The 15,169-nt window shown below is 35.9% G+C and overlaps 1 protein-coding gene across 1 annotated transcript in view; it reads left to right on the forward strand.

Moving 5' to 3' along the window:
- Positions 1–15,169, forward strand: part of EVC (EvC ciliary complex subunit 1) — a 54,504-nt gene that overhangs the window by 3,332 nt on the left and 36,003 nt on the right. Inside the window, 9 exon segments of the mRNA XM_083834458.1 lie at positions 575–685; positions 3,443–3,526; positions 4,056–4,288; positions 5,242–5,326; positions 7,497–7,595; positions 9,138–9,275; positions 11,213–11,371; positions 12,937–13,153; positions 14,863–15,011. Of these exon segments, the coding sequence (XP_083690584.1) occupies positions 575–685; positions 3,443–3,526; positions 4,056–4,288; positions 5,242–5,326; positions 7,497–7,595; positions 9,138–9,275; positions 11,213–11,371; positions 12,937–13,153; positions 14,863–15,011 (1,275 nt within the window).

Below are 15,169 nucleotides of genomic sequence, written 5' to 3' on the forward strand. Positions count from 1 at the left end.
GTGTGTTTGTCAGGGAAGTAGGGACCAGTGATGTATGCTGCTTTTGGGGAAGGAAAATTGTAAACACTTTGTGATGGTTAGTTGTTCTTGACAGGAACTTTCCCACACAAAAAACTTCATTAAGGAAGTTTTTCTTCTGGCAGGTGAGCAAAAATATTGGGCACTCTCCTTGTTGCAAACAATTACAGACAATTTTAGTTAACTTGCTTTAAGTAAGGAGTTTGAACCAAGACTGTGAGCTTGATAGTAATCAGGAGTAAGACATTTTGAGAGCAGGTGGATTGATTTGACACATTCACAGCCTTCTACAAATTTTGGGGATAAAGTTCTACTTCCAGACTGACAAATCAAATTCATAATGTTCAGTAATTTAGAAAAAAATTATTCTTGAATATATAAAACTTTTTTTCATTCATTTTCAGTTCATATTTTTCCAAAATTATCATTTTCAACTGATACTGAAATCATTTTCAGAGTGGAGATGTGAGAGTATCCAGGCTGCTGTCAGAGATCTTCCAGGTGAATCTGTATGACCTCAGAGTTACATTTTACCTGTTTTCTCTCGGAATTTCAGAAGGATGATTCCCAGAGACTTCTGGAAAGCTTCAACTGTGATGAAAAAGAGCACACACTCACAAAAAGTAAAGCAGAGCCCTATACTTCAGAAGAGGAAATGGTGCTGGAGGTAAAGCTACATTCTTTTTGGTGGATGTCCATTTTTTTGGATGTAGTAATCGGCACATTAAGGGCCTTGTCCAAGCTGTCTTGATTGTAGCAGTTTGGAATTGAGCCCCTAAAAAACATTCAGGAAAAGTGTAAGGAGATTGAGCATCTTCTTAAGAATGCAACCATTTCAGGTATTCATTTCCCATATGAATTCTTTTTAATTTGAGCTACTTGTTTGGACATTTCAGTCAAGATCCTCAGTTCTTTTTGGACATGGGCTTCTTTTAGTTTAAGTTTTAGCATCCTTGATTTCAAAAGGTTGGTGAAAAAAGTTCACACTATTGACACAGGAAGAAGTACATAAGCACTGAAATCAGTCTTGGTAGTTAATAATGGATTCTTTTCTGGAGAAGTTTTATTAGAGAAAATTTGACAGTGACAAAGTTGTTTCATCAGATCTAATCTGGAACAAATACTTTTTCCTAGTGCCTCTTTAGGATATGGGTATAGATCTGGGTTGGATTGTATAGGTCAATGGAGGGACATAGAATAAATGAACCAAACTTAGTATGTTTGAGAACAGCATCTTTAATGTCTTTCTCATACAGGAAACTCTCTCATCAAGTACTAGCTGAAGATAGAGTGCAGAGGTCAAATGACCACAAGTAGTGAAACACCCACTAGTAGCAAGCTGGGATTCAAGGACAAATAGAAAAATAATTTGGAGAGAATGTGGTAGAAGGTACAGGGTTAACCCACCCTCACTAAAAAATCCAAATAACTCTTTCTTTTTTTTTTTTGTGGTAATCTCAAAATAATCATGAGAACCAGTCCTACCATGTAGCTTTGCCTTTCACCCAAGCTGATTTTACTGCTCTTGAAGAAGCTAAAAGTTGAGGGTAGAAATACTTAAAAATTTTGCAGTCCAACTAACTCTGTTATGCATAAATTAAATACATGCAGAAAGTGTCAGTTAAAGCTAGACAGCCTGGTGCTTACCTTGTAATGAGGATTGGTTCCTAGACAAAGAGAAGATAGACATCATTGTAAACATTTTACTGTTGATTTAAATCCTGGCAGGCAATTAATCTTCATTTCAGTTTTGTGATGAAGAATGGTGACAAACTATGGTTGGTCATTTTCCTTGAGTTAAATTACAGCATAACAAGTGAGCATTGAATAGATTCTCTTTTGGAGTGTAAATCCTGTGAGAGAAATTATGCAACGATATAAATGTATGAATATTACCAATCCTTTTGAAATGATACCACAGCCTTTAAAAGGTTATCCTTCACAACTATATCCATTTCCCAAACAAGCCAACTCATTTATAACACATTAAGAAGTAGCCTCATTATTTGAAAGGGCTTTCTCCTGTCTATTTGCCAAACTACTGAAGTTATATGTGTTTTTTTTTTTCTATTCATTTGCTCCAGTTCCCAGAGGCTTTGGCTTTTACTGACATCAGATTGACAGTTCAGGAAGATGCATAGATGGAAAAATGCTTTTAGTTAGGTTAGAGCACTTCAGAAAAACAGATATTTTCATTCTGAGACCTTCCACACTGCAATAATACCACAATTACCGTATTAATAATAACTGTGTATTACTCATGCCTGCTGAGAAGCAGGATGTATGAGCTCCAGAATACTGTGGCATGGCTTTATGGCTTTGGACTGGAGCTGCTTTGCTTCCAGCCATTTCAGAGCAATGGATCTGTCGGGTTCTATCCCTGAATATGTAGCAGTGGGGCTACTTAGTATGAGCAAATGTTTTACATGCTGACCCCTTGCTTTTTACTTTATCAGTAAATCCACAAATGACTTCTGGAAATAAATGAAATAGAGATGAAAAGGTGCAACAATAAAAGAGTCTAATGAATGACGTGGTTTGCTCCTCTCTTCCCATCTCTATTTTTAGATTCTATTAGTGATTTGATATTTCCTAGAAAAATCTATATAAAGAAAATTATTTTAACAAATCGGATTCTTTCATTTCATGTAAAAAAAAAAAAAAAAAGAAAAGGGTTAGAACAGGAAATCTCCTAAAGCTTGGGTTTAACTATTCTATTTGTTGCGTACAGCCAACCAACCTTTTAATTGGCCATGCATAACCTCACAAAACAAAGCTGATTACCCCATTGTTCCAGTGCATAAAGCAGTGGATAGGAGAGAGGAGGAGCACAAAGTCAGACTATGTGAAATAGCAGATTGTATGAAAAGAATGAACTCTCTATAAAAAGTTCTTTGGAGGAACATGGGTATTTTCTCTAGATTATAGGTGAGGGTTGCACTATAAAAGCTCTTCCTGGAAAAATGACTAGTTTTGTTTAATCTATTGTTTCTTTATTTAAATTGAAAGGCAGAATTTATAGCCATGATGATATCTGTGGAGCTTATTCCTCAGTACTTTCTATTATTAAGATTATTTCAATCTCCCATGTGAAATCTTTACTTGCTGCTTAAAGGGAAAAGAAAGGAAATGAAAATAACTTGTGAATATAATAAACTATTGCTCATTTTTCCTTGCAGGCGTGAAAAAATTTTGGAGCAGTGCTAATGACAGAGTTCTCTTTTCTGAGTTTTAAACTCTGACCTGAATTGAGTCCTAGGAGAAGACTCCTCATGCCAAAGCTGAAAATCAATAAGCATTCTGTTATCAATTTGAATTTCTGGGTTATATAACCAAAAGTGGCATGCAATACTTATAGTGAACAACCATCAGGTCCACTGCCATTCTCAAACTTTAAAGTAGTTTTCTGTTCTTTTCCATGCAGGAAAATGAGTCTCCTCTGAACAGTAACATCACGGCATTTGCATTAAAGGCAAAAGTGATCTATCCTATCAATCAGAAATTTAGGGTAAGATTTTAGACTCTACTTGTAAATACTAATAACAAACGTTCTGTGTCAAAGTAAATTGCAGAATCAAGTACCGGAAGAAAACTTACTGCCAATCTGCTTAATAGAGATCTTTGTTTATAGTCCATTGACTCAGGGTTTATTCTGTAAGGCATCAGCTGCTTTCATCTCCCCCTGAAACCTGCAGTGCTTTACATGATGTCCAGTCAATTTTCACTGTAGTCAAGAAACCTTTTCTTCCCATTAACATTAATGAAGGTTGTATCTGTCCAAGGAGACACAAGAAACACCCCACAAGGATCTGCCCTTCAGTCAGGAAGAATGCCCCAAACAGATAACCTCAACAGAAGAGTGCTTTTCCAGGCAATGCAGAAACCTGTCAGGATGATAAATGTTAATTTATGTGGAAACACTTTCACTGTGTATGTTGTTTAATTTTTTGCTTGAAAGCAAACACTGCAAATTGATGAGATGTTTATCTCCAGATTGTGTTGTATTAATTAACCTTGTAAATTTTCTTTGACTGTAGCCTTTGGCAGATGGCTCGTCCAATCCATCTTTGCATGAGAATCCAAAGCAGGCAGTTCTGCCTAATCAGGTAATGGAGACATCTACGTCAGGCAGCCTGGGATCCCTTAGCCAGGGAGACAAGGAGGACTGTAGTTCCTCCACAACGATACATTCCACAACAAGTGATGACAGATTTCAGGCTCGAGCCTTCCTCAAGGTGACCTGCTTCCCTGAAGTGCTAACGTGTGAGAGGTAAGCAGTAAATCTGTCCTCATGTTTGGTTGTTTCCTAGTGCCCTAGTGGTTTTCAGGACAACCAGTAAAAGTCTGGCATAAATGAAAGACTGGGCTTGTGTGCATACATTCACCACATCGAGACAGGGTTTTGGCCTATAGCCCTAAAGCAATGGTTGGAGAGACTAAAGAAATGCATCATGCTGTACACTGAAAGTCAGTTTATTCTTTATGAAATTTGGGGAATCAGAACTTCAGAAAAGAAGTCTCATGAAAGGGGTTATCACTGTTACGATAAGGAGATCCATTTGTTTTGTCTTGTGTGCTCATTTCACTCGTGTAGTGGATTGTTGCTCAGCTGGAGCCCTCTGCACTGTACAAAATCAAGTCACACAACTTGTGTCTTGAGAACAGCAAATGGCGGAATTGTGTTCTCTTTGTTTTAGTAGGAACTATTCCTGTCATGTCTTGATACTGTACGCTTCTCAGATGCACAGTTGATTAAGTATGTAGAGCTAATCTAAATGGACTATCAGCTCTATTTTTCTTTTAGCTACACAACAGTGAGATACCCTTAGATGAATACGTCTGTATTCTCATTAGTGAAAATAAAGAAAATTGTATTTATGTCACCTTGAGGACTGAGGAAGGAACTAGCAATGAAAAATTATTTTCTAAATGTCCACTCTTATGACAACCATTTTAATTAAAAGCTTTGTTTTTGCTTTGTTGTAGCCATTCATGCTTATATTTACCATTCCTTTTTCTGAAGAGAACTGCATCTCCAACTTTGTATGTAGAGATATTTTATCTGAAATAGAAGGCAATGTAGAAATGAAGTGACTCAGCTGCTGTTCTAGGGGCAATGCTTTTAGAAGAATTTAGCAATTAAATGAAACCATTATATGTTGTTGCTCTTTTATGTGATCTTTATTTATATTGATTTTAACACTTTTTAAATCTTTGTTTTAGTTTTGATATTAAGCTCTGCCTTTGCAGTCTTCTTTTAAAAGATCTCATGCTTCTTGATACTGAGCTCAGAAAAGAAAAACATGTGGTAGGTACTCATGTCTCATTTATAGATATTTGATCTGAACATATTAGTTGAATATCAGTTTAGGGAATAATCAACATTAACCACTGGCTACATTGGAAGTAGTTTAGCAGAGTTGTACCTTTATAGTATTCTGTATTTTTCCTCTCTGTTCTGCGTGTGTATGATCTTCACAAAGGAGTAAAATATAATGAAATATATTGGGTTATGAAATACCGGAGGCCAAACTGCATAATCTAACAATTTTAATTTTTATTCCAGGTAATAATATATAGTACTTGGGATTCACAAAAAGAGAAAAAAAATAAAATGAGTTTATGTTTTTGGGACAATGCTTATACATTGCAGCTCCAGGGACCCTAAGTGTTTTGGATAAAATTGAAAATTCAGTTCAGCTGAATCAGTACTATTGTGAGAAGTACAATAGTCTTGATTTTGTAGGGCAAAGGAACTAAGGTACCCTTTTAAACCATAGATAGATACCTTCATTAAGTCACAGCATCCAAAGCTGACAGGAAAAAAAAAAGGATATATACAATTAAAGCCACAGAATACTTGGTTAGGAGAATTGTTTATGGTAACTAATTGCGATCAAGTGCAGAATCAATACCATAAATGAGTTTTAGCACAGGTAATATAAATCTAGACATACAATACATAGATTTTTCCTCCCCTTCTTTCCTGACCTTAGACTGATCATTCGTGATATAATTTGTTAAAAGTGCTAGGAATATTTCAAGACGTGAGATTTACTGAGCTAATTTATAAACAATCCTAAAGAAGAAGCATGAAAGTAAACCTGGAAAGCAATTTCACTTCTGATGGGTTTTTACTCAGTGAGTAGATGAGAAAGGGAACTTGAGATCAGCTTCCAGAAAGACATTTAGTTTGACTAGGGAAGGTTAAACTTGATCTCAAAGTTAATCATCAATTTGTAAATGAAGATAAAATAACAACATGGTGATGTAACCACAGAAACACTGAGAAAAAAGAAGCATTTAACACACTTTGTGGCCCACCAGAAATTACCACAACCGGCTGGTGACTTGACCTTTAGCTGAAGCTTTGAATAGATTCGTATTTTCTCTAGAAGGAAACAAAGGCAAAAAAAGCTGGGGAGTAGTTCCTTCTTTTTCCACTGTCATTTCTCTGACTTCAGAGTCAGTGTTTCTTAGAACCAGGTCTAGGAAAAGGAAACAAATCCTCTTTCATCAATGCTTTCCTGAATTCTTCAAACACACACACCCTTTCTGCAGTACTTTGTGTACTTGGTGCTTTGTGTTCAAAACTTTGCAAAATCTTATCCTTATTGTCAAGTGAGATCCAAAACATGGCTACGTTAGCATTTTCTCTGCTGGGCAATGATGATAACATATTTCCCAGATTTTGCTCTTTTTTAATAGGTAAATGTGTTTTTATTTGTTTTTACATTAAATGTTAAAAATAGATAACTTCTGCATCATCTGTTTTCAAGTACATGAGTAATATGCAAGTGGCTGTTAAATTTAATGTTTTTGCCTTCATCTTGGAAGAGCATCTTCTACAGCAGATAAGTAAATTGTCTGACGTTTTAAAACAGTCAAGGGGGTAAGAGGTTAATGAAGAATTATCCTGGGGTTCAAAAATATCTTTTTGAAGAAACTAGTCTTACAATCTTAAATAAAAGAAAAAAAAAAGAAAATAGTCATATCTTTTGTAAAAGAAGGTAGCTAAAACTTGAGATGACTACTTTTGGGTTACAGGTTTTATATAAAAATGTTTGATACTTTTTCTTCAACTACAGTTGAAATCATTGCAATGAATATATTAGTATCCTTCATCTTAGGGGTTCGTTAAACTTTAGAAAAATGGGCTTTCTATTTTTAAGTGATTTGTACTCTCCAGTAAAGGATAGTTTCAAATGTGTCAGTTTGGTTACAAGGATATATTAGATTAGTCCTTGTCTTCGTATGAACATAACACCATCTTCCAGTACTATTACTGAAGACAAAGCCAAAGAATTTTTTGTAATGGAAATACTACAGAGTTGCTGATGATGTTTCTGTTATTTTCTTATGACTCACTACAGTCTCAATGATTGACTTCAATCCACAAAACTTATATCCACACAACAATATCCATATCATGTTCAGTAGGCACTTACCATGAGTTTTGTTTCTTTCCATTTAAATAGATGTTTATTCAGATTCTCAAAATATACCTCACAGACTTCTGTCATAAAAAGAAGATTAATGATGATTTGTTCAAGAAGATCCTTTTAATTCAGGAAAATGTAAGTGTTTTTGTTGGTTAACATTTCAGACAACAAAACATAGGAGTTAATCCCACCAACTGGTGCAGGCTGCCACAGCAGGCTATCTCACCTACTATTTTTGAACAGCAATGTCATTTGTAATCTATTTCAGAAGAAGTTCAAAGAAACTCGCTTGTTAGTTGATCCTCTACATTACCTCTCCATGACCTTGTTTGCATTTCCTCTTTGCTGTTGTCTGAGGAGATCAGGACAGCAATGTGTCTAATCTGTTAAGAACAGAAGTATTTTGTAGTTGAATCCACTCAAGTAAACAGAACACCATGAATCTTATTCACTCAGAATTAATAATTTCTAATTATCAGGTCTTCATCTGGTCCCATGAATCATAATTTATAATAAAACAGCAGGAAGTACCAGAAGGAAACTCAGGGTTTCTATCAACAGAAAATATACATAATGTCCTCTTTGTCCCTTTTTCTTCCATATACTTTTATCAAAATCCATTTTCCACTTCTGAACCAGAAGACGTATGTATACAGTCAACATGCATTTCAGGTGGAGTCACAATACTATTTTAAATATTATTAGGAGGAAAAAAAAGGCTTTACAAAACTGAACAAAATAGGAGAGCTGCTGATTCCACATTCCATTTTCCAGATCAGAATCACAGAAAAGTCTACATTGAAAGACACCCATGGAGATTTACTAAACTTCTGTAGGAAGCAAGGCCGTCAGTAAAGTTATCCAGTGTCCTGTCAAGCCAACTCTTGAATATTTCCAGTGAAGGGGAGTACACTATTTCTCTGGGCAGTCTAGTCCAATATCTAATTGCACTCACAGTAATGTTTGGTTGGTTTGTTGTTGTTTTGCATCGATTTAATGCATTGACACCCAAAGTTGTGTGATATAAAAAATAAATGCTTGTTACGTAAGGCATGTTTAAGCAACTGAAGGATCATACATTGCAGTACCAATCTACTAAGTAAGGGCAGAGGAGTAGTATTTGTCATTATTATTAGCTCTGAGGAAAAATCATTCAGGTTTCAACGTATTGAAAAACTTGAAAACCCAGATAATCATGTAAACTACAATTTGTCACTTATGAACATTACAGGTATGTCCATCCATGTGTGTTAGCACTCCGCAGGCAACACTATCTGATTAGCATATCTGGATGCTTACCTGTACTTTTAAACATACATGTACACTCATAGCTGCCATGTAAGATGGGGCATGTGTGTTAAAATTGAAACATTTGTGGATAGATTCAGAGTACAAAAGCTCATGGACCAGTATTTACTAAAACTTGAGTTCAGTGGAGATGAACAATAGTACTTACTAGCAGAAATGTATATATTTGTATTAAGTGTAAATCAGAGCTGCCATATACTTCAAGTTTTCTTTCCTTGCTGCTGGAAGTGCATTACCCAGAGAGCGAGCTTTCTGAATCCTGTTGTTCAGTTTCTTTGTCATATGCAAGAATCAACATACAGATACACCCCCAAAATTAGAAATAATATATGTTTTCCAGTTTAACAAATCATTTGCTTTTTTTTTCAGGATTTTGAAGAATTACAGAAGCAACTTGATTGTAGACTCCAGAATACTGAGATGTCAGGAGCCCATAATTCAGAGTACCAAACTCTAGAAGACTTAGAAAGGAAAGAAAGGGAATATTCTGAACACATAATAGACAACGTAACTTTCTAATTTTTCTCTCATAAAATTTTATTCCAATGTTATTCTTTTGATGGGGAATGTTTGTTTTTGTTTTTGTTTTTTTTAAATGCTTTTTTAACTGTTGTGTTGACTAATCCACGGTTAGTACTTCAGATGTCCATGAGTTCTGAAAACATTTTTTTATTGCTCTGGCAGAGTATTTTGAACTCCAGCAACAGGCAGCCAAACATTTTTTATACAAACACTTGTTTTATCACACTGGGTTTAGAGATGAAAAATGTCTACTGCTTGTTGGATGGTAAGATATATTTCAAGCCTAGGTGTATAGTCTGACTTCCAGGAATTTTATCATAGCACCTTGTTTTCTTCAATACTGTATAACTGAAAGAGTATTAAGAGAATATAATTTCTTTTCAGCTGAAATAATTACTAAGAAAATAATTATGTACAACCTTTTAGTATACTTTGCATATTTGCATTAGCAAAGCATTTTGCTTTAGCAGTTTTGCACATTTACATGCTTTTAATGTAAAAAAGCTTAATTGTAGGCATTTAAAAAAATGCAAGTTTTTTTCTCTTCAGTAGTATCCCTGTATCCAAACTAGCTTGTTGTCCAGAAAACTGGAGGTTAAAAATATTCTGCATATTATTTCCCAGTATACCACAGAACCTGGATGATAATCTACTTCCCAGTCCTGTTTCTGAGGTTTGAGCAAATTCACTGCTGATGAAAATGAGAGACTGACAAGTCAAACTGATGGCTCTGTGGGCTGCCTGCACTGATTGACCACAGCACTTCAGCTCTGAACTAAACAGTCCATTATCTCAGCCTTGGGCCTTTCTTGTAGAGGAGTTAACATTTTTTAGTGTCTGATGGTTAAGTGCTTCACTAGAAATTTTCTCAGCTTTCTTTTGGTTCTCTGTGCATTTCGCTTTATAGGGGAAGAAGTCCTAGTAACGATGGTAGACCTTTGTGAGGTTTCTTTTACAGTTTAATTTTGTTCTGTGAGAAGTTGATTGTTTAGCGTTCTGCAGTGTTAGTCACATAAAAACTCCCCAGCAGCCTTGCTGAGCAACATGAGGCAGTTATTCACTGATGGCAGTCATCCTTCAGTGGATCTGTCACTCTTAATGACAGCAGAAGCTTTTTATCTGTGTTTAGAATTATTTCCCTCTATGCAGATTCTTACACATCAGGACCTTGAACTAATCCACTCTCTCCCAGTAATATAAAGGTTTCCTTTGCCATATAACTGCAGAACTCACAGAACTTTAATATAAATCTTGGTGACAAATACATTTTCTTATCTTTATGCATACTAGTAATCCCACTGAAGCCCACAGAATGTTCACGGTTGTGCACAGTCATAAGTGTTTGTGGGATCAGAGCCTAAAACTAGAAATTGCCCTTACAATAATATATTAGAATCGACACACGCACTCTGCCGATACTGCATAAAGTAGTTAATTCTGGTACAGTTAATAAAGTCATTATGTGGCATGTAGCTGTGAAAGGTTTTGATGGTGAAAAACAGTGAAGATTTTTAGTTTTCCTTTTTCAGCAAAAATCACGTTTGACTGGAATTCCTACTCTTATAGATGAAGAAACTTTCCAGAAAATAAGTTTGTTACCCTTTCTACTTTTCCTATTAACACTAACAATATCATGGGCTTTAGCAGATGCAGTATGTGGAGAAGTAACAAACTCAGGATTTGTTACTTCTAAAAAGTCAGGATTGGCCAAACATACAACATACTGTTTATGTGCCATCAACACGTATATCATCATACAGTAAATAGTCTCAGGATAATGCTTTCTGCTGTAATTAACACTGATAGCTGTGTGTAGTTGCAGTGACTTGAATCTCATAGTAGACTCATATGCCTCTCAGGGTAATGAAATACTAGATGATTAATGAGGGAAAATGGATTGTTGTTTGATTCGTATTCGACAGATGGAAGCTTTCTGGAAGCAGACTGACAAAGCCCAGCAGGTTTTTTTGGACCAATCAAAATGCTCAAGTGCCAAAGCAACAAAGATAACGATGGATCTGACCGAGAGGATGATTGCAGTAGAAGGCTTATTAAATGAATGCCAGGATTTGCAGGCAATGGTAAAGTACAAAAAGAAGTGAAAGTTGAGAAATCTGTAGTCAATCTGAACACAAAGCATGATGCAAGTGTACAGAGTCTGTCAGTCCTATCTTCAGAATGCTGTAGACTGCTTACTCCAATTGTGTTTCTTTCAGCTTCATTGCAAAGACTTCAGCTTCTGTTGGCACTTTATAAAGACTCACAGGAGGGTGAACTCTCTCCCCATCAGTTCTAACTCTCAACATACAGTTTAGGCGGTCATGTTAGGAAAAAGTGACGTGCACGATATAAATTCAGCCAGTGAGCCAGGAGCCAAGAGCATTAGATCCAGTGTGAGGGAGAATCATTACCATGGGCATTAGGACATTTTTTTTCTTTCAAAATATTTATTACACTTTGACTGAGAAATTCTAATTTAGATTGAGATTGTCATTTGAGGGCAATTCTGTGTGTCCAGTGACTTTAACTGAAATTGAAAACCCTTAGCATCTCTTAGGAGTATGGTCTTAAAAAGGAAAAATACGCTTATAGATGCATCAACACTGTGCTTTTTGTTCTGTTACCTTGCCCATATCTTTGCTTTGCTTTGCATAGGAGATACTGAAAGAGTTACTTAGAATTTATAGATTAACAGTACAATCAGAATCTGTCCCACTGCATTTTCTAGTAACTTGGAGAATAAGTGGTTATTAGCTTTATTTTGATAACTAATAAAAAAATGCAGTGATTATTAACTTGTTCATTTTGCAGCTAAGTAAACCAAGCTGGCCATATATTAATATAATCTTTGCAGCTGCTCACACTTGACCCACGCTGTGCTTTTGTACAGTAATTCTTTCAAGTGGGCAGTCTTCAAATGAGGTGTTTGGATACAAAATAGAGCAAATATTCCTGCCTGAGGTCACTACCATTATACTTGCATCTCATTGCAAAGTCAGAGTCTGTGTGTCTCCATTAACTAGAGTAGTTGTCATGCTCTTTCCAAACTACATCGTTTACCAAAGTAGTTCCAGTTTCACACAGGAAATTTTGCTTCCTGCTATAATCCTGGGCTTCTCTAATAATGCAATGGAAGCTACTAGGTCATAAGCAGTTACAGTCATTTTTTGTATATTTACTGAACTCCAGCTAACCACACACTTGATGGAATCCCAGCAGTGTCAAAATGAGATATGTGTTCTCAATTCAAAATAAAGGCATGCAGTTGTGTGCCATACAGTATCTTGAAAAAAGGTCAAGGATTTCCATGTTGTCCTTCTCTCCATCTTTTACCCCATGAGAATCTGAGTTTGTTCTGCAAGCTTGTTATTGTTTTTTTCCCTCTTTAACATCTTGACATTGCAGGTAGTGAAAAGAGTAGTAGGTTTAAATTTGCTTTGTCAAGTGAATGTGCACTAAAACCTGCTGCTATCCTAAACAGGTCAAGATTTTCTGAAGTATTTAAGTACATCAAGGTTATTATCCATGCAGTCTTGAGAAGCCTTCTGAGTTTTTTGCATTGTTGGGAATTGAATAATAAAAGGACAAGCACAACCAAAGACCCATTCTTAGTTTCTTAACAGGATTATTTGTTTGTTTGTTTTAGGACATTCAGGAAAGGTTATTTAATTGGGAGCTTATGGTGAAAATGATTGATTCATTGAAGTCCTATATACCAGAAGAGTGTAAGTGTAGATTAAATATTGTCTCAAATATTCTGGACCATTTAACTGTAAAGAATAATCTCTCAGTCCGACAAAAGGAAGAACTTTTAACAGACCTGCACAAGGCATTCTGGGAACAACTAGCACATTTCACTAATGGTGAGTATGTAGACAGGAGGTCATGACTTAACTAATTTGGGTATGAGTTGTCGTAATTTTATTAAGCAGTACAAAAATTACGGCTTTGGCCCTATATCCCTCTGTTTTAAAAACATTGATGAATTGGCCGAGAATTCTGTTATTGTGAAGGGTGGACGCTTTGGCTTTAAGCCTTCTAGGTCTTGTTCCAGGCATCGCTTTGTACTTATTCTGCAGTTCATATAATCTATATCTTATTTCATTGATTTGAAGATTGAAGAAGAGTCACATCTGCTGCAAGTTTTTTTTTTTAAGATTTCTCCATTTACTGTTTATGTACTTGACATTGTTGGTGATACTGGCTAATGTTAGGGACAGTAATACCTAGATATGTGAAAAATGTTGTTTTATGATCTGTTACTACTACCATGTGGAGCCAGGAGAAGGTACACAAAGACAGTTCTGCTGTCACTCTTGTGAGAAGATAATTTTAACAGTTACTATCTTTAGAAATTATTCTGTTTTGCTGTGTCAGACTTAAGATATTCTAAATAGTCTTTTCTTCTTCCTTGTACAACCATTCAGATTGCCTAGCTGTAAAGTATGCAATTGTAATGAAGTCTCATCTGACTGTCTTACTGATTTAAGGTTCTTCTTGGTGTCACTTTGGGTGTTACCTAATGTCCACTATGTTGCAAAGCGTACCCCCACCTTCTCTGATAGGTGCTGAATGAAGGGCTCAGTGATTCCCATCAGCACTCATGGAAAATGTTAGTATTTGTTCAGTCAAAAGCAGAATAATGAGAAGTGTTTTTATCTCACTGATTTTTTCAGAACCATATCTATTACTCATAGGCGTACTTAAAGAAAACTCTTCTAGTGGAACAGCATCAGGGTTAGAGTTCAGTAAAAGAAATAGAACATATATATTCTTGTTGCAGTATATTCTTTCTGCATGCAAGAATATATCATCACTAAGCTTGAATATGAAATTGTGCCATATCTCAGGGTCAGCAATTCATAGAATCACAGAATGTTTCAGGTTGGAAGGGACCTCTGGATGTCATCTGGTTCAAACTCCTTCTGCTTCAAAATTCCCATGCTATAGACTAGCTCCACTTGAAAAGCATCAACTAATCATGTGAACAGTTTGCTGGTACTCACAGACTCAAACAACTCATGTCACAGATTATTTCATGGATGTTTACTTCTCTAACTGGCATGCCTAATTCGTCGTCTTCGCATATGTTCAGCCACTAACATTCCTTAAAAATCAACTTATATCTATGTTTTGGTTTTTTTTTTTCCTTCCTCTGGTTTTGTAATGCTTCTCTTGTTCCACAGCAGAAATATCTCTATCAAGGCTTTGATTTTATGCAAAGTCAGTGTTTATAAATGATTATAAAATACCTATAGTCAGTAAACCCTAAATGCAGAAGGGCATTATTTAACAACCTCCTTATTTTAGATGGAAGTGAAACTAGTGAAGGGGAGGGTGTAGGATGGTAGTGAACCAAAACACTGATAGATTGAAGTCCCATGTAGCAACCCAAAAGTTTGCATCTAAAAAGACCATCAGAGTAAGAAACAAATTTGAAATCCGGTTTGGTAATTACTTTCCTGTTTTGTTCACTAACAGCTTTCCATGAGCTTATGTTGTGTGACAGTAGCAGATGCTACTTTCTCCCTGTGGAGTTAGGGTATCTAATCATTGGTGTTTTATGTTCCAGAATGTATCCAGCAAAGTAAAGACCTGATGCTGAAACGACTGGAGTGCCGTGCAAAGAAGAGAGAAGAGTTCAAACACAAACAGAAAGCTGAACAAGAGAGTCTCCTTAGTAAAACATTTCATACTGGAAATTTTGATGATTTTCTTAAGGTGAGCACATAAAAATGTTATATTAGTTTTTAAGGCTATATATGCTTCAGATTTCTCCCAGTTCCATAAAATTGGATGATTCTCCTGAAAATCATCTACAGTAGCACAGGTAGGAAAGGGTCCGACATCCTATTGTCTAGGCTTGCCTGGGGTGTTTT

The sequence above is a fragment of the Anser anser genome (genome assembly GCF_964211835.1).
Source record: "Anser anser genome assembly, chromosome: 4".
In the NCBI taxonomy this organism is placed as follows: domain Eukaryota; kingdom Metazoa; phylum Chordata; class Aves; order Anseriformes; family Anatidae; genus Anser; species Anser anser.